The following is a 19,132-nucleotide window of genomic DNA, read 5'->3' on the forward strand; positions in this document are numbered from 1 at the left end:
ATTGCTAAAAACTTTCCATTATAATTTAATATATTATCTTACTTTTGTATCGACTTTTTTATAATAGGTATAATAAGTTGAACAATTTGTAACATAGTTTTGTTTATTAGAATTCACTTACTCTTGTATCAACTTTTCTATAGTAAATTAAACAATTTGTAAAATAATTTTGTTTATTAGAATTCATGACATAGATTATCCTTCTTTAATTTATATTACTACACATGTATACCACAAAAGAAAACATTAAATTTAATTTAATAGTATTTCTGTACCCAAAATGTCACTCTGAATTGAGATCGGAGTAGTTAACCAGATTCCTCCGCCTAGTTAGACTAGGCCATTGAGATCTACTTACCATCCTCGTGAAAAAATAAAAAAGGCACAACAGTATTTAGTTAAACTACTCCATTGAGATCTACTTACCATCCTCGTGAAAAAATAAAAAAGGCACAACAGTATTTATTTCATTCATTCCGTGGCTTTACAGGTAAGTCTGCTTGACATTGCCGAGTAGCTTCCCAATTAAGTCTGCTATATTTCATATGAAGGAATCAGCTGTACGAACTTGTCTCGGTGTTAAATGGTCAGTAAAACACGCTAGACTTCCGTCCATACAATTCTTCAACTGCTGTTATGTTCAGGGTTATATGATAGTCAGTCGCATATGAAAAATCCGCAGCGGTCTCGAAATTCCAGGCATTTGTCGGGGATTTTCAAAACACAAATCGATATAGGAAAACGCTAAGAACCCAACTCGTTGTGATAAACTCCCGCGCCTCTAATACAACATTACTTGAAGGTGGGAAATGCAGGAGAAATTGCGTTCGTGGTTCACAGGTGCCCAGGCAAATGATAATGATGAACAACAGCCGAAACAACCATCGGCTTCTCTGCTTGCAGAGTGGAAGTCGTATACCAGTGTCTCCTCATCCAGGTCAGACGCATCGGCCTCCTCACAAACGGGGCCAGATCTGGAAGCTTCTTCAATACCGGAATCCTTGGTACCCTTGTTCAAATCTGCCAATGAAACTCTACTTGGAACCTTCAATATGTGAGTCCTTTCTGGCACTTTTCTGCATTCCCTTCGCATTCCAATTGCAACCGTTAACATAAGATATGGCGTTGAATGCTCTAAAATGATTCTCTGTTTACATGCCTTCCTGTCATTTTCTTTTCTTATTCCTGAAATTTTGGGTGCTCATGGATTTGATCAAAATTCCCCATGGGTTTGAAGAACATTAAAAAAATGCGACCTGTTACCGGGGATTGAGTGCGGTCTGATGAAAGAAAATTATTATCACCCATTAAATTAGTCGAAAGATCCCCGGGGCTTTTGTCACAACATCTCCTGAGTCTATGGAATGATGAATTCCACCAACTTTCAAACCCATGGTTTATATATAGAAACCTTTTACCTTCAAAATTGTCACTGTAACCTAGCTTGTTTTCTATTTGCAAAATTAAAATAGGGCCTATTTATATTCAGAGGTCTGATTCAATCTATCCGAATCCGATCGGGAAATCAAGTTTGTGTCAGCCGTTTTACTTTTCAAAGGTTTACCCCTAATGTAACTGTGTTTATATAGGTGCACTTAACCAAAACGTGACTAATGTTCATGCAATATGTCAGATGCGCATGAGGAAGATGAAGGCACGGCTAAGCTTAATTAACTAAATCTTAGTATAGAATGAGAGTAGGCCATCGGAATGCTGTTAGCACTAGTAGTTCTGTGCAAGAGGAATTCCAGCGTGAGTGTGGTTGTGCCTAGACTTCAGTTGCAAAGTATTGCCCTGCAACCCTGTTGCACAGACATTTGGTTGTGCTAATATCTTGTGACAAACCTTTCTCACGCAGGTGCATTTTCAAGACTAGTGCACCTCGGCATAGCAGCACATTGCCCACTGGTGCAGTTTGAAAATCTACACACAATCAACATCCAGCAACTCCAGCGTGGCAATGGATTATCTTCCACGACCATGTCTCTTCCTCTTCCCCAAACTCTGTACCATATCGTAATTTTAGAGAAGATGTAACAGATGGGAAAATCCTTAGCTTAGCTATTTATGCTGTTTATTGTATTGTATCATGGTTTCTTCGATACCATTCTTCATTCTGATGTAATGTATGTCGTGTCTCAACTCTGTTAATGCAAATTCCAAACTGTTTGCTGTTCTCAAACAATTATTCTCACGCTGCTACTATGATGCATCCTCATTTTTATGAATGTTATGAGTTGTGCAATACTTAAGTGTCCATATATGTAGTTTGTGTACTGCAGTTGTTGGTGCTGGGAGCCTATTTCCATGACACAATTTTTTACCATCCCTCGCACATATCAATTGGTATCAGAAAATTGAATTCTCTTGTGATTGCAGGAATATGGTTCACAATTTATGGTGAAAGCTTGTTCTCAGACATAGATAGACATGGAAAATGAATCTCAGAGAAGACTTGATGTGGTTGAGGAAGGGATTGCTCACCTTCACAGGCAATTTTCAAACTTGAAAGGCCAGATGAATTGGGTCACTCAGTCGTAGAATTTGACAAGCATTGTCATGCAATCTAAGCTGGCATGAGTCTGATTTCTTCTGGAAGCAATGCGGGCTTGAATCAACCTAGTTCCTCTCACAATAATTCACCGTTCTTGAACCTGGGATCCTTGATAAAGTGGAGACGAAGGTGAGATTTCTCTGTATGATGTGCATATGGATGAGTTGAAGTTTGGCAATTAGTTGAGGCAACTTGAATCATACAATGAAACACAACAATATTCAGACTAGTAGAAGGTTGTTTTTAGAGTTGCACACAGGAGGGGAAACTTCTCTATGGTGGGGGAATTTTTGTGTGTAAAGAGAAACCAGCGTCACTAAGAATGTGATGCAAGATAAGTTCAAGATCATTGTCAAAGACAAGCTCTACTACATGAATTACATGAAGAAGCAACTGTTGCAATGACAACATCTATGACAGAAGTCTAATCGTCGAATCGATCAGTAGAAGCTTACATCCAAGAATTTAACCATTGTACAATTTGACTCATGGTGATGGATGCTGAGCAAACATTGGTAACCAAGTTAATATGAACATTGATTATTCCAATTAAAAAATAACTTGAGATGTTTGATATCTGCACTTTGAAAGATGCCTTTTGAAAGGCCAAGTTGGCCAAGGAGAAGAGCAATTGGAGGAAGCCACAGAGCACTGTTGGTGTGAGTCTTGCACAAGGAAAGAATTGAAGGAAGGACATAATGTGCATGGAAATAATGGGAATATGACGAGGTCTAAAAGATGGTTAGGGAAAATGAACAGGCTACACCTTCCTATTTCTCTAGTAGTACAACTCGACTCAAAGGTGACAACACTTATCTGAAACTTATGACACACCATGGTACAACTAAGGAACAGAGAAGAATTTAGAGTGTTATGATTCATTATTAGATTGCACGAATGTTCACCATGGTAATGATCTATATAGGAAGTAGTGTCACCATATGTAAGTAAGAACATAAGATATGATAATATCCAATACATCAAGCTTCATCATAACTGAAGTACCAAGGAGCTATCACCATGTGTACAAAATCATCTATGTGCCCGTTACCTCAAAATCTAGCAAGTCTTGTGAGGGGAACTCACAAGACAAGAAACTAGACCAAGGAACAACAATATGAGGTGTGGCCCATTGTCACCACAACCACTACCTACTGCTCCTTTGTGGATTTCCACCACTGGGGAGGCTTCATTGTATTTTGTCACCTAAATTATTTATCAAGTACTAGGGATAAGGTGACAAGATAGGCTTAGGGAGGGATGCTCTTCTTAAGAACGTGGCTTAGCTAGCACAACGAGACAATTTACATTCTCCAAAAGGCCTATTTAGGGCACAACGTGACCTAGGGCTTGAGAATTAGCAATGTTAGAAGGACTACCTAGGATCACAAAGCCAAGAAAAGGTTTCCAATAAATATATACCTTCAATTTATGGAACAATAAGCCTTCAATAAGCCCCAAGTTGAAGCCTAGGGCAAACTAAGACTTTTCTAGGGCACAATCTACCTAGGGAAAGGGACATTTGCCCTAAAATAGAGAAATTAGTCATGAGAATAACTTGATTTAGAGGCAAATACCTCGCCTTCACGTGTTTAATCCCTCCACCAAGCAACGTTTCAAACCCTAGTTGAGAAAGATGCCCTAGCCCTAGTTAGTGACTTACCTTACGAGGCCAAAATTCTAGGTTTAGGATAGAAGAAAGTGAATTTATGAAGATTTTCAAGGTGATTAACCATGTAACAAGGGCCAGTGCCTTGACCTTGGGTGATGAAGTCTAAGGGATGGTTAAAAATGACTAAACCTTGGCAAAAGAGTAAGGGGTTCCAAACCCTAACTATCACTTTTGTGAGGGAGCAAGATCAATGGGGAGAGCTAGTTCAAAGATTCACCCATGGGATTGTCATGCACATTCTATAGGTGGGTAATGCATGCGATACTATCATCAAGGGTCCATAGAATAATTTTCAACAATAAATTTGCATGTGATACTATCATCAAGAGTCCATAGAATAATTTTCAACAGTAAATTTGCACATAGAAACCCTAGATAATCAATCATTCCATACTATAGCCACAAAATACAAAGATTTATCGAATACAAAGTACACTTACAAAATAGAATGCATGGACAAGTCTTTTATTTCTCCAAAATGACATCTCCAAAGCCATAGAATAAATCCATTAGCAAAATCCACCAAAGATCACATCTCCACAAGATACAAGTCATAATTCAACTAGGTCGAATTCCATAAGAGGGCCAAAATAGTCTCAAGTGATGATGAGGAAATGAAATGAGCCTATCCTCTATTTATATAGGGATTATGACTCCTAATTATGTCTACAAATCCCCTAAAAACGAGTTTGATTGCTAAATGTACCTGGGTTACAAGCCAACCCATTAGCTAACAACAAATAATGCCTAATTTGCCCATGCGTGTGAGCCGTAGCCTCGAAAATCCTGACGTCATCCATCATAAATGCTCCAAATGCCATGTCCTAGAGTGAAAAGGTGTCAAAGAATGTGTAGATGCTTGGATCATCTAAAATTTGACGATTGGCCCTCAAATCCACCTCAATATCTCATGCGGGGCCCAAGATCTAGCTGGGATGCCATGAAGTGGTCTCCATGGGTCTCCAACTGTCAAATAAGGCCTCCTCTCCAGTGTTAGGGCTTCCTCTACTGCAACAAGCCCTCCCTAGTCTCTTAATGGGAGACTATCCTCATCTAGGATTTGAATCAATTCCAACCCATCAGGTTGTGTCAAGGCCAGCCTAGGGGCATACTAGGTCCAGTGTTGTCATCATGAAGAATCCTCAAAACGAGGTCAAAACGAGGTCAAAGTAGATCAATGTCTTGGGCCCTAAAGGTACTTTGGGACATGTGTCATTTGCTAGTGTTGTTAGGAGGCTCCAATCTCTTAACATTGCACATGTTTAGGCTAATGTACTTCTCTAGAAAGCTTGGGTAACTGTGGAGTGGGTGCCCAAAGCCTGGGCTGCTGAACCACCTGACAAGAACAACATGGATTCTAGTGAAAGCAACCATCCATTAGGGACTAAGATCAATAATGCATCTAAGTGAACCAAATTTGAATGCTAAGGGCATATTAATACTTCAAAGAAAGATACCCTTCCAAAATCAAGACCAAGATTTCGCAAAGGTGTTTTCTCCTTAGGTAGGGGTGGCTAAGGGTCAACCTTATTAAATGCTTCCAACCCCTAAGTGGAAGTAACAATTCCCTGGTCCACCTTTCAATTGATAGGTGTTAGTGTATAATAGTGTGGTAATGGAGAGGAGAAGACTTCATGGTCAAATGCCATGGTCAAAGGGATCAACTGATGTGGGTATCCACATCTTGAGTGTTTAGATGTGGGGAGGGAGCATTCATGGATGCATGAGTTACCAACTCAGCCTGAATTTTCCAACCTTCTTGTGTGGCTTTTACTTCTTGATTATTCCTTGTATTACTACTTATAGCTCAAGGGTTAGAGCTTGCTTTGTATGATGTAGTAGTGTTATTACCCCTTTAAGATGAGTTAGTTTATCGCTCATCAGGGTTGGGACACGCAAGGGTTCAATTTTGATGTAATGGAGCATTATGTGCTTAGGACCCGGATGATGGCCATATGATGTAGGTAGAGCCATGCTAGGCTTTTTCCCATGTGCTAATTTTATGTCTCAACCATCTTTTGCATTTTGATTTCTTTCTTTTGTTTTGATGTGGCCATGATGCGCTTTTTCCTTTTCTTTTAGCTGCATTAGCCTACTACGATAAAGTTTCTGAGCCCTACTCAAGGTATTTGAACATATGAATGCCAAAGCCCTAAGAACCAATGACAAGTTGTACCTGAAGAATGGAGGTGAAATATGGGGCTTGTAATGTGGCATGGAGGTGTTAAGTATGGCATAGCGAAGATGGAACTACACTATCTCAATCATGGCTTTCCAGGTATAGCCCCTTCTATAACCCAATGGGCTTTAAGGGAGTTCCCACTGGACTAGGGTTAAAGATTAACCCACCTGGTAAGATGAGAGAACAAAGTTATGGTCGAGGTCTGTCAATCTTTCAGATAACCCCATTATCCATACTAAATGCGCCAAACAAACAAGTATAAGCACCCAATTGCAAAATCATCAAAGTACCTTTTGAATAGTAGCCCACCTTCATCCAAGTGTTAATGCCGAATGGTGAGAGGCACATGGCTGATACAAGTGGCAAAGGCACATGACATATCATAGTCGAATAGTGGTTGGCAGGGGTTGCTGGTTGTCAAATGTAGGAGAAAAATTTCCTCCTATGGGTTACCCATTTTGGTGGGTAATAATGCCAAAACCAACTGAGCCATGTTGGTATCCATCATGAAATCATCAGGTAGGCATATCCATTGTGCAAAGAAAGACCATTAGGCAACATAATGTGTGACATATGTGCTCTGAATGACCAATTTGAAGTGCTCACATAAGGTGTGAACTAGAACTTCATGCCACTGGAAGAGTTTTGCTTGTATTGAAAGTCCTATCATTTGATGAAAGTTACAAGTTTACCTCTCATACAATATGAGGGGTAAGAGATGCCAAAAATTTGCAAATGAAATTCTTAGCCTCTCGATGTTGTTCTACACATCAAGAACTTTCCAATGGTGTGAAGATCACCTCAATTGGAGTTTATATGTGGAATTCACGCCTCCGGCAAATTGACCTATCTTGTTGACCAACATGATAATGTGTGGATGCCTTGTCAACTCACATCACTCATACATGGAGCTAGTCATGTGTGGAATTTCAAGAAGATTATAGAGGTTAAAAACCCTAACCCTAAGTGGGTGTTGAGGTATGCAAAAACCCTATTTCTAATATTAGACAACTGTCATGACATGTTAACTATCGGGATACTAGAAAAGGAAGGGATTCCATTTGTATTGTAGCATTGTTGTTACATGGTTGAATAGAGCATTTGTAGTGGGATATTGAAGTAGGATAGAGGAAGTGGAAGATCATGTAGCAACCATACAAGCCTCAATGTCCATGACAACATCATAGTGAGTGCCCCTTCTTCGTATTCTCGTTCCGAAATTGAAAAGAAAAGAGCAAAGCAGAGACCTCACTTTCTAGCTAGTTTTTTCACATATTTGGTTTTACAAGGGTAGATCTTGTGTTCATTGTGTGGATGGTGTGTTATATACTGATTTCTTTCATTTTAGTTTTAGTTTATTTAGTGTTTTGTGTGCTATGCTAGTAATATTAAGTAAAGTAATATAGTTTATGATAAGGCATTTTAGTATTGCAAAGTCTATTGTGACTAACTATTCTAGTGAAATATCCATAATTTATTGATTAGAAACCCTCGACTACCTCCTTGTAAGTGTTAAAATTTGGCAGCTCAGAGATGAATTTCTCCTAAAAGAAATCATATCTTTTAGTTTTGTTTGAAGCAGCGATAATAAAATTTCATTTCTGACTATTCTAATATGACTTTCCAAAAATAGTAAGTCACAACTCAATTTGGAATTGACTTTCCAAAAATAGAAAGTCATGTCTAAATGATCATGGATGATCTCGACATATGGAATCTACTTTAAAATCAAATCAATTATGATTATACAAGTCTAAGCATTAATATTTTTATTCTTACTAGTATTATTTTATTATGATATTATTATTTATAAAATAGTCTAAAGTTACTAAAAACAAATTCTCTCATGGAATAAGTAAATTAAATTGAGAATCTCTTACTTGGCAAATCAAACCTCTCTCTTGGAATAAAATAGTAACTCCACACTTAAGAGAATGTAACTCTCCCTCACTAATTCAATGTATGGAAAAAGTGTAACTCCTCCTCATTAAATGCACTTGTAACTCCCTCACTCAATTCGATTTGTAACTCTCACCAAATATTCTCTCATGTCTAAGTGTAACTCTCTCTCTCCCTAATTCAAATTGTAACTCTTCAAGACAAGTGTACCTCTCTCTCTCTATTCTTGGGATGAGTTACATTTCTCCTCAAGTAACTCTTCCCTCATGGAATTCGATTCTCCTATTATTGGCTCAAGGCATGAATTCATTTTGTAACTCCTCATTTCTCATCTATTTAAGCAAGAGCAAGTGAGAGTTGAGAGTAGCATGTTCATTGTGAAGAAGGAGAGCAAGTATTGAGTGTGTGCAAGAGAAGTGTGAGAACTAGTAAAGAGCAAGAGCAAGGGAAGAGTTGGAGCAAGTGTGAAGGACATGATCTGATCAAGAGATGCAGGAGATCTTCAAGCAAAGAGTAAGTGCATTTTAGCTACAAGTTGATTAGACATTGTGACTTTATTTATTCTCATTCTCTCTCTCTCTCTCTGTACTTTGCTGAACAATTGAAGAAATCTAATAGAAGAAAAATCATTTGGGTTTTCCCCCTTGAGGGGTTTTGCCTTGGTCATTGGACCAAAATATCAGTGTCTCATATTTGTGCTTGGCTGTCTTCATATGATCCTTAAGTTTATGTTTTATCTACAATTGTTGATTTGAAGTTTTGAAGAAGAAATCTGCATTCTATGTAATTGCAACAACATAGAACATTCAGTTTTTTGCAAAGTACATTCAGTTTTCTGCAAAGTACATTAAACTTTCTGTAAAGTACATTCAGTTCCATTCAATTTTTTGCAAAGTACATTTAGTTTTTTGCAAAGTACATTCATTTTTTGCATAGAACTTTCAAGTTTCTGCAAAGAAATTTTAAATTTCTGCATAGAACTTTCAGATTTTAACAATAAGGTGGGATGCTCTTGGAATGTGTGCTTTGAATCGGGTGTAGAAGCGGTATTGGGACCATTTTGATCATTACAATATTAATAATCATCCAAGAAATAATGTGCCCTTGGTATATGAGCAAGTAACGGATTATGTCTTCCTTGAAGCTTTGGTGCCCTCAATAATTGGCACCCTTGCTCACCATATGATAGGACTTCTATTCAAAAGTAACTTCTTTGCATTGCTTCTTCCAGTGGCTATCTAATTTGGGTTGAGAAGGGCTTGGTTGAGAGGCACTTGTAGAAGCAAAGATGTGGGAAGGTGTGAAATAACTCTTAATGTTCTTCTTCTTTATAGGTTGATTGTGAGACTCAGTAAGGGTAGGATGTAATATTCCAAATGGAAAAATACTATAGATAATAGAAGCAATGAACTAGCTGCAACTACTAAATTTAGAAATGCAAAACCATACACATTTGAACACAAAAATATGGGCAAAACTCTGAGTCATTGTAATAATTCTGATAAATATGAGTACAATAAATGAGATCAAAGGAACTGGGCTTGCTATAGCAAGCTAGGTGAAACCCAGGTTGGAATTGTGATGCCCAAGTGTTGGAATGACTCAACCAAAAACCCCTGCGCTGACCCAGAAAATTACTGCAATTGTTGTTGTAGGTGAATTGATATTTCGGCCCTCAAATCAACTCCAAAAATTTTGCAAAATTAAATATAGGCTCTCCACACCAGCTCCAACAAAACCCTTAAATATCTCACGGACCCAAGTGGTGGAAATGGTCCCAGGGTAAACTGCGCTCTCCTCCAATAATTTCTGTTGCTAGTTGCTGAATGGAACTAGGAATTCTGCCCTCAGAAGTGCTAAAAAAATTATGTAAAATTAATCCTAGCCTCCTTTCACCAAGCCCACAAAAACCCGGAAAGTGTTTGGGCTGAATCCAACATGCCTCGGTGATCCCCAAGGAGTGCGTGTGGCTCCAATTGGATGGAAAAACACCCTGTAGAGAGAAACCTAATCTAGGAGGCCAAATCAATTCCTGGAAAATATCCTCCAACCCCTGCAACAACTCCTCCAAATCTTCTTATCTCTCCTTGCCCAACTCCCACGAAATTTCTCTGCTCTCTATGGCTGTGCAGTAGATGTCTAGTGATCTCTACGCAGACCCAGATTTTAGACAATTCGGCCCTCCAAAATACAACTCTTTTAGCCCTACAAAATACCAAGAGGAAACTTGCCCTTCCAATGGATAAATTCCTGCAAAATCTTTAGCCCAATCTCCACTTCCTGCTAGCTCCTCTCAACCCACGAATTCCCTTTCTGCGCCCTAAGAAAAACACGCCCAAGTTGATGAATGATCTGCAAATTAGCTCCTCAAACACCCGGAACAAACTCCCCCTTACTCTCCTAGGGTGACACTCGAAGTTCACCGAAGGTAGAGGTGGAATTCCCGCTTGGGAATCCCTTGTGCTAAACAACACTGGTTGTCTTGGCTAAACAACTCAAGGGAACTTGTGTTCAGAAGTAAAGTTGACAAAAGATACAAATGAAGGCCTCTTCTCCTTATTTATAATTGTTGGCCTCCTTTTCTCCCTTGGTGGCCCCCACTCTTTCTCTCTCCTAATTCGCACCCCCTCCTCTCTCTCTCTCTCTCTCTCCTCCAAGAGTGCGAGTTCCCTTCTTGGCCAAATTTCTCTCTTCGAAGTCCCAATGCCGAAATTGCCTCCTCTTCCAAAAATCGTCTCTAATGCGGAAAATCAAAATTGGGAATATTACAAAGGAACCTAATGAAAGAGGTCATGGACATTGGTAGATGGGAGAGAGGAAGAGTCTTCATGTTCAAATTTGCCACTAGCACTTGGTCTCATAAGTGCAAGTTGCCTCTTGCAATTTCTTCTTTTATTGCCTTTTCCTTAGCCTTCACCTCTTCAAAATTTTCAAATTGACTGAGTATTTCTGCTCTAATATGCCCTATCACCTTTGGTGCTGGACATGGGGTTACTTGGCTTCTTACACAACCCAAATGTTGTTTCAACCTACGAATACCCCTCGTTCTTCTGCTTGCAATCTTTGCAATATATTAGGCTATCAATAATATCACAATGGGTTCATGCAGGGCCTTTGATTCTTGAGGTGTGGATGATGGAATTTAAATGGAAAGAAATTTGTAAATTCAAGGATAAAACATGCAATAAATTAGAATGCAAACCTTGTCTTAACTTGAAAGAGAAAAATAAAATAAACAGAACATGGATAGAATTCATATTTGCAATTTTATAACAGGGAAAAGTTAAAATACTTGGGAATGAGAAGATTGCTTGTAGCCTCCTCCCAAAGATTCCAAATCTATTGGACAAATCCAAACCAACTCCAAACTTGCTCCAAGATGCCAAACTAGTGCCAAGCTTGCTGTTGCTCAAACTTAGCATCGCTGTAGAACTTAGAAGCCTCATAAGAGTTCATAAGGAAAGAAGGCAAATAGGAAGTTGGGGGGGGGGTCTCTTTATAGCAGTTTGCTAGGTTGTTTATTTATTCTTTTTTGGGGGGCTCAGGTGGGGGGTTGTTATTTTCTTAGTAGAAAAAAAGTTTTCTTACTAGCCGAGTTTGCGTGTGTGGCGTGTGTAATAACTTGGCCAATTTGGTACTCGCTGGTTCAAGTTGACTTGGTTGCTTGTCTTCTTGGCTGATTTGACCATTTCCAAGTTAGACTTGGTCAAGTTTTAAAACTTTGCTTCAAATGCTAAGCTTGATACTTCATAACTTATCTAACTTCGGAATCTCCAATTGCCAAAATTGCCTTTACAATGGAGAGAGTGCTCTTCTTTATAAATCAAGTCTCCTCTATTCTTCTTCTAACTCACTCCATTACAAGTCAAACAATTATTATAAAAATGTAGTTAGAACTCTTGTCAATCAAATGTTGACCAAATCAAACATATGTGGACATAAGCCTCTCCAGGACGCCTTTCCCTATCTAAAAATAGAGAGAGACGTGCACCAGATAATGCTCATGAAGGGAGTGCACCACTAAAATAGCTACAAGTTAAGATTCTAGTTATCTACATGGAATGCACCCTCAAATAATGCATGCATGCAAGATTTAATAAATAACCTCAACATAGGAGGATGTGCTTCAAGGTCCACCTAGAAGAGTTCACTAAGTGCACCCTCCGAGATGCATAAGTGATAAAATATTATAATAATCCTCCTAGGAGAATGCTACATAACCAACTCCTCCAACAATAGTATGTGGTCCATAATAGTCATGTGTAAGTGTGGAACAACTCCATGTGTGAATATGCAAAGTGCCAACTAGATGGAGTGCTCTGAAAGAAAAGATGTGGTCAAACACCAAAATAGAAAGTCTCCATAAGTGCGTCCTCCAAGATAATCTCTAGAAATAAAAAGGAAGAAACCTTCAACACGTGTGCCCTCCAAGAAGAATCTCCAATAATAGAAAGAAGTCAAGTAGTATGCATGCAAAAGCCACACATGTTATACCACACGCCTCCCAATAAATGTCCCCCCAATAACCACCTCAAATAAGATATTGTATGTGTAAAGTCAAAGAGATGAGGGTGCTCTCTAATGAAGGTCAAAAGATGCCAAGTGTAAGCTCCAACCTCATTGGATTTATATGGAGAAAGTAGAATTTTAGATTCCACTCAAAATCTAGCAGACTTAACAATTTTTAGGATTTCAAGATTTGGGGTATTGCAACATTTACATTGGATTTTGTCATGTACGAGGGTATGGAATTGACATTTAATCAAGAGCACCAAGTCCTCTATGTACTTTAATGTTAGTGGTGTTGATTGTTAAACTCCCTTGTCACGACTTTAGTAAAACAATACCCATCACTCAAACAAAATCTTGACTTGACATGTTAAGATTTTTCTTTCTAATTTTAATGCTTAGAGGGTGATATTGATGACGAAAATCCCAATACAAGAAATGGTTTTGATGATATGTATGTATATGTTGTAGCATGACTTTTTTTTGGGATGTTAGAGGCCATCTAGAGCCCACTTGTTGATGTATTTTTGGTTTAGAGATGGATTGCACTCAATGCTATTTTTTTATATGCACCCTTACATGCTATATAAATAAATGCTTTTGCATATTTGTGTATAAATATTTGGATTCATACGAATGCACATGAATATATATGTTTTTTTCTTTAAAATTTGAACATTTTATGTATTTTTTGGTCGATCGGTTTTTTGGTCTGGTTTTGGTCCAGTTTTGACCTGTTCTTAGTTTGCGGGGTCTACCAGTTCGGTTCTAATAACATTAAAAACAACTAACAAATAATATAATATTCTCCACTAAAGTGTGCCCTAGGAGAATGTTCCAAGAATGATTAGACCTCATGAGTAAACCAATGAAATATCCCTCCATTTGCAATGTCATAAAGATGTCCAACCAACCCAAGAGAAGGTGCCTAGAGAAGTGTGCCAACTTGTCCAAGAAATAAATAAAACATTGCATGAATTGGAAATTGTGCCCAAGAAGGGGGCAAACCACAAGAAAGCCTTGCCAACTCCAATTAGCTAGTCCAAGTGTGAAAAGGAAGCTAATGAAGTAGGATGCTCAAGCTATTAACCGTAATCTGGATATATTAAAGGTTCTATGTTTTTCGTGATTGTGAGGTAAAGATTCACTGTCCTTGGTAGGGAAATTTTCTCTATTTTAAAGTTCGAGTAGCCTTAAATATATATGAGGTTTGGGCCCTTTTTATATCCTCAATGCGGCAGATCGATTGACCTGCCTTCTATGCATCCTATTCCACCTCAAATCTTGATCAAGTAGTAGATTTTATAATAGAAGGGTAGGCCCCCTTAAATAATAGGAAGCTGTTGCTGAGTTGCTTTATTCATGGTTGGAGCATCCCTGTTAAAATTGGCAACTAGGGCCAAACTCCATGTGGGTCATCTTATTAATGGCAACTGATATTTTTCTTGGATCCCTCTCATCGAGAGGTGTAGGATTGATCTAAAGATCATCCGATTTCGATAAGTATTCATGGAGATATGAATTTATTTGTGTTATGGGCAATTCGTCAAGGTCGCCCAGCAACCAAATATACCCCACTTGTGCTCAACGTTTTAGTATAAATAAAGGAGAACTTCAAGTCATTTGATATCATCTGTTGTGATCTCACTCTCCACTTGTTTGGGTTTTTAGTGGAAGAGGAGGTCTAGAGGAGATGCCTTCTACGCAGCCCTAAAGAAGTGTCATCTAGGAGAGCCCTAGCCGCAGACTTGTAGGAGATCTGGTCGCAGATCTAAGAGGTCCTAATCCGCAGCTAGAAGAGCCCTAATCCGCAGCCAAAGAGAGTCCTAATTCGTAGCTAAAGGGAGCCCTAATCCGCAGCAAAGGGAAGGCCCTAACCAGCAACTAGAGGAGGCCCTATGCTGCCCTACATAAGGGTGATATGGATATACCCTAGCTGCAACAACCTGGAGTTTGGACAACGTGGGAAAACAGGGATCCGAAGTCTGCTATAGGAGGTCGAGTGGTTGAGGTAAGTGCGGATAGTCTTAGGGCTGGAATAGTGATATAATTAGGATCCGAGTTTGCTATAAAGAGGGCCGAGAAGGCTGACTGTTAGGCCGAGTTCCTAAGGGTCAAACACGTTGCTGTTTGGAAGTTATTTTGGCACATTTTTGGAGGTCTGTTGCTACAACAATCTGTTGTGCTAGGCCGCAGGCCATAGCACACAACTAGAGGTTGTGTGAGGGCTGTCAAGGGTGGACAACACCCTAAGCAAGCAGCGTGGGTGAGGAGGAGACCTATGAGGGTATGCCGCAACCCTTACTGTGGGATGAAACTAGGGCTGCTGCAAGTGCCCTAACCAGGTGTGCAGCAAACAACTGTGCAAACAAATGACAACATGGCCTAATTGGACTATTTGGGCATGATGGTGTAGCTGGACCTATTATGGGACAACAACTAGTACAACATAGTGCTATCAGCATACAGTGATGGGTAGCAATGCAACATAATGTAAAAAGGGTGCAACATGACGTGATGCATAGTACATCACTATGTATGATGCAGCTACATGATTGGATGTAGTGATGATGAGTGCAACATAGAGTGCAGATCCGTGATGAGAGCAGCCCAGTGATTGGAGAAGCACAGTGATAGGGGCAGCAACATGAAGTGCATAGCATGGTCATTAGGTCCAGCACTGTGATGATGAGTGCAACATGGTGCAGCACGGTGAGGTGCAACACATGGACGAGATGCAACATAATGATAGGTGAAGGAGTCACCTTGGAGAATCAGTTGAAGCAACATGTCTTCAACTAATCTCATGTAGAGATGATCTATTCTCTTATCTAGAAAGTCAAAGTGTTGACTTCTGTTGTAAATGTACTATCTCTCTCTTCTGAACTATTAAAAACATATAAGAAGAATTGATCAAGGGTTTCCCCACATTGGGGTTTGTCCCTGGCTAGCGCCACATCTTGTGTCCTCTTGTCTTGGCTTGTCTTCTGCGATTTATGTTTATGTCCTATCTGCAGTTTACTTTAATGCTGACGTGATTGCTAATCTAGAAAGGATATTGAGCTAACTGTGAAAATTAAAATAAATTGCTCTAAGCATAGAACATACCTAAACTTAACATGGTATCAAAGGTGAGGTGAAGACAATGCCCAAGCAAGAGTGAAAGAGCAATCACCGAAGACAGTTAGGAAAGGACAAAAGGATCAATGGGTTCCTCATCCCTCTTCAAATTCATCGAGGGTGAAATCGAAGCAGAGAATATTATCAGAATGGCGCAGCGGAATATGGCCTACCTAAAGATCACTTCATTGGGAAGACCGGATCTCAGGGTGGAAGGAAAGGCAGATAACTAGTTCGGCCATTATGCGAAGAAGTGTCCGAATGGCAGGGACACATCACTTGATGATGATAACAATCATTCTAGGGACATCTTCAATGGTCAGAGGAATAACAGGTAATGTAGGTCATCAAGGAAACGATTGACTCTTTAGAGAAAGCAAGGAACCCCAGGTATGAACAATCAAATGTTGTTTCTGATAAGATATAGAAGCGCTATCTTGTATTGGTTGTCTCCTTCAGATTCTTTGGGAATCTGGCTTATCGATTATAGTGCTTCAAGGCACTTCATCAGATAGAAGGGTGCTCTCTCTAATTTGGTAGAGATGGAAACAATCGTGGGATTATACTTGGAGCCGATGCCACCTATCTCGGAAAGGGTGTAGGGAATGTTACCCCGCAATTGAATGAGGGTAACTTGATTCTTTTACAGAATCTCTTTTATGTACCTGATCATAAGAAGAACCTGGTGTCCATTTCAGCAATGGAAGTCAAAGGTTACAGGGTGGCATTCATCGATGGAAAGGTATGTGTTTGAAAATGAAATTTTCAAAGATGCTTTTACTCATGGGTTCAGGGTTGTCAATTTGTGTCAAGTTGCAGGATGGCCCATTGGGGATCATGACATATCTCATCTATAACACCTGAGATCTGCATTATGAGGCCCTAACTGATGTGAGTCAGATGGTGACTCGGATACCCGAATTCAAGAAAAGCATGAAGGTACATGTTTGAGATGTACTGAAGGAAAATCTTACAAGGGGACCATTCCCCTCATGTAGCAGGTCCACAGGTTTGGAACAACCCGAGGGGTTTGAGATTCATGATTGGGAATCTCATGTATACAGGTGGAAGAAAGCCCTCTATGGCTTGAAGTAAAACACCCTGGGCCTAATATGAGAGGATTGATAGCTGTCTAATGAAGCTGAGATTAGCTAAAAGTGAAGTCGATCCAAACCATTATTTGAAGGTTGTGGATGATAGAACTCTCATACCAGCACCTTTTGAGAAACGACCTATTTTTGACAGGTGCAGACCCTCTCACTTGCAGAAGTAAGAGGGAGTTGGATTCTAGATATGGAATGGTAAACTGCAAGTCCGTGACTACCTCGAGGATCTTAACTTTCAGAAGTTATATGGTGGTGATGCCAGACCAAATTTGGGAAATGCCTCTGAGTTTCATAAACTCATCTGCATTGATGTTCTTGGTGAACTTCCGTCCGTATATATGCTTTGCAGTTAGCATAGTGAGCTCATATTTGGTTGAGCCTCACTAGATTGGTGCCAAGAATCTTCTGAGATATCTTCAGGGCACAATCTCTCATGGATTGAGATACATTGCCAGAAATATGAAGCTGCATGATTATTCGAACGCTGACTGGGCGGGCAGTGCAGAGGATCATTAGGGCACTTCTCAGTGCTGGTTCTCTCTGGATTCTGCTTCGATATCATGGATGAGCAAGAAGCAAAAGTCGGTTGCTATAAGCATCGCCGAGACCGAATACATACCTACGAGTATGATCTCGTGTGAAGTTGCCTAGTTGTGGAAGCTCTTCAGTGAGTTGTTTGTACACATGATGAATACCACTGTGATTCTTTGTGACAACCAGGGGGGATTCGATTATTGAGGAATCTCGTGTTCGATGATTGCTCTAGCAGATAGACATCAGATACTACCTTATCTGGGATATGGTAAGTCAATGAGTGAGGAGGCTCCATCGCATTGAGACTGATGTACAAGTCGCAGACACTTTGTCAAAGCCCCGGGGAAAGGTCAAATCTGTGATTTTCCCGAACGACTTGGAGTCGTTGAGAGACCTTCATATAAGGGTCTTGCATGTTGCATGCATTGAGCTCTGGGAGCTCTAGGGGGCTTGGGGTACTTACTGGAGTGACATACGACCACAGGGCGACTCACCCTTCCCTGGTGGTGCGCTATGTACAGGGTGACAGGTTCAACCTTTCCCTGTGATACCTCGTGGCGACTATGGAACAAGATGATTAGTTCTCCCGTGGAAATTATGGAATAGGATGATTAGTTCTCTTGTGGGTCGAGATGATTAGTTCTCCCGTGGCGACTGTGGGACAGGATGATTCGTTCTCCTGTGGGCAAGATGATTAGTTTCGCTGTCGAGGCATCCTACCCATGCAGTCCGGGACTCATGGGAAGTACCTCTCATTTGATCAATGAGCAGTGAAATGGGGTTAGGGACCATAGTAATACTATCGATGGACGCATCGTTGTATCTATCGTACTCCCTATGCTAGGATGACCTCCATTGATCTGGGATCAGTATGAGTGGTTTGAGACACTCTCTTGTGATATTGATCTAGGATCAATGAAACTGACTTTGGGTTAGTAGAGAATGGTATGAGATATTCTTGATCAATTCTTCTTCTTCATGGTTCAACAGAGCAGAGCAAAACTGAGCAGAGCTTAGCAGAGCAGAGCAGAGTAGAGCAAAGCAGAGCAGTGCAGGGCACTGATGGCAGAGATAATACAATCGGACATATGGATCAGCGGATGGAGTTCTCCCTAGTTGAGAGGGAGTGTTAAAATTGACAACTAGGGCCAAACTCCATGTGGGTCATCTTATTAATGGTAACTGATATTTTTCTTGGATCCCTCTCATCGAGAGGTGTAGGATTGATCTAAAGATCATCCGATTCTGATAAGTATTCATGGAGATATGAATTTATTTGTGTTATGGGCAATTCGTCAAGGTCGGCCAGCAACCAAATATACCCCACTTGTGCTCAACGTTTTAGTATAAATAAAGGAGGACTTCAAGTTATTTGATATCATCTCTTGTGATCTCACTCTGCACTTGTTTGGGTTTTTAGTGGAAGAGGAGGTCTAGAGGAGATGCCTTCTACGCAGCCCTAAAGAAGGGTCATCTAGGAGAGCCCTAGCCGCAGACTTGTAGGAGATCTGGCCACAGATCTAAGAGGCCCTAATCCGCAGCTAGAAGAGCCCTAA

The 19,132-nt window shown here is 40.0% G+C and overlaps 1 protein-coding gene across 1 annotated transcript in view; it reads left to right on the plus strand.

The window, feature by feature from the left end:
- Positions 1-433: 433 nt before the first annotated feature.
- The window catches only part of LOC149180143 (protein transport protein sft2-like), a 38,681-nt gene continuing 19,982 nt past the window's right edge, over positions 434-19,132 (plus strand). The window contains exon 1 of the mRNA XM_089415924.1: positions 434-1,054. Within this exon, the coding sequence (XP_089272050.1) occupies positions 810-1,054 (245 nt within the window). The 5' untranslated portion in view covers positions 434-809. The remainder of the gene's footprint in view (positions 1,055-19,132) is intronic.

Source organism: Pinus tabuliformis, chromosome 3_2, assembly GCF_031772625.1.
Source record: "Pinus tabuliformis cultivar Carrire ecotype Pingquan chromosome 3_2, CPIR1, whole genome shotgun sequence".
NCBI classification, from domain to species: Eukaryota; Viridiplantae; Streptophyta; class Pinopsida; order Pinales; family Pinaceae; genus Pinus; species Pinus tabuliformis.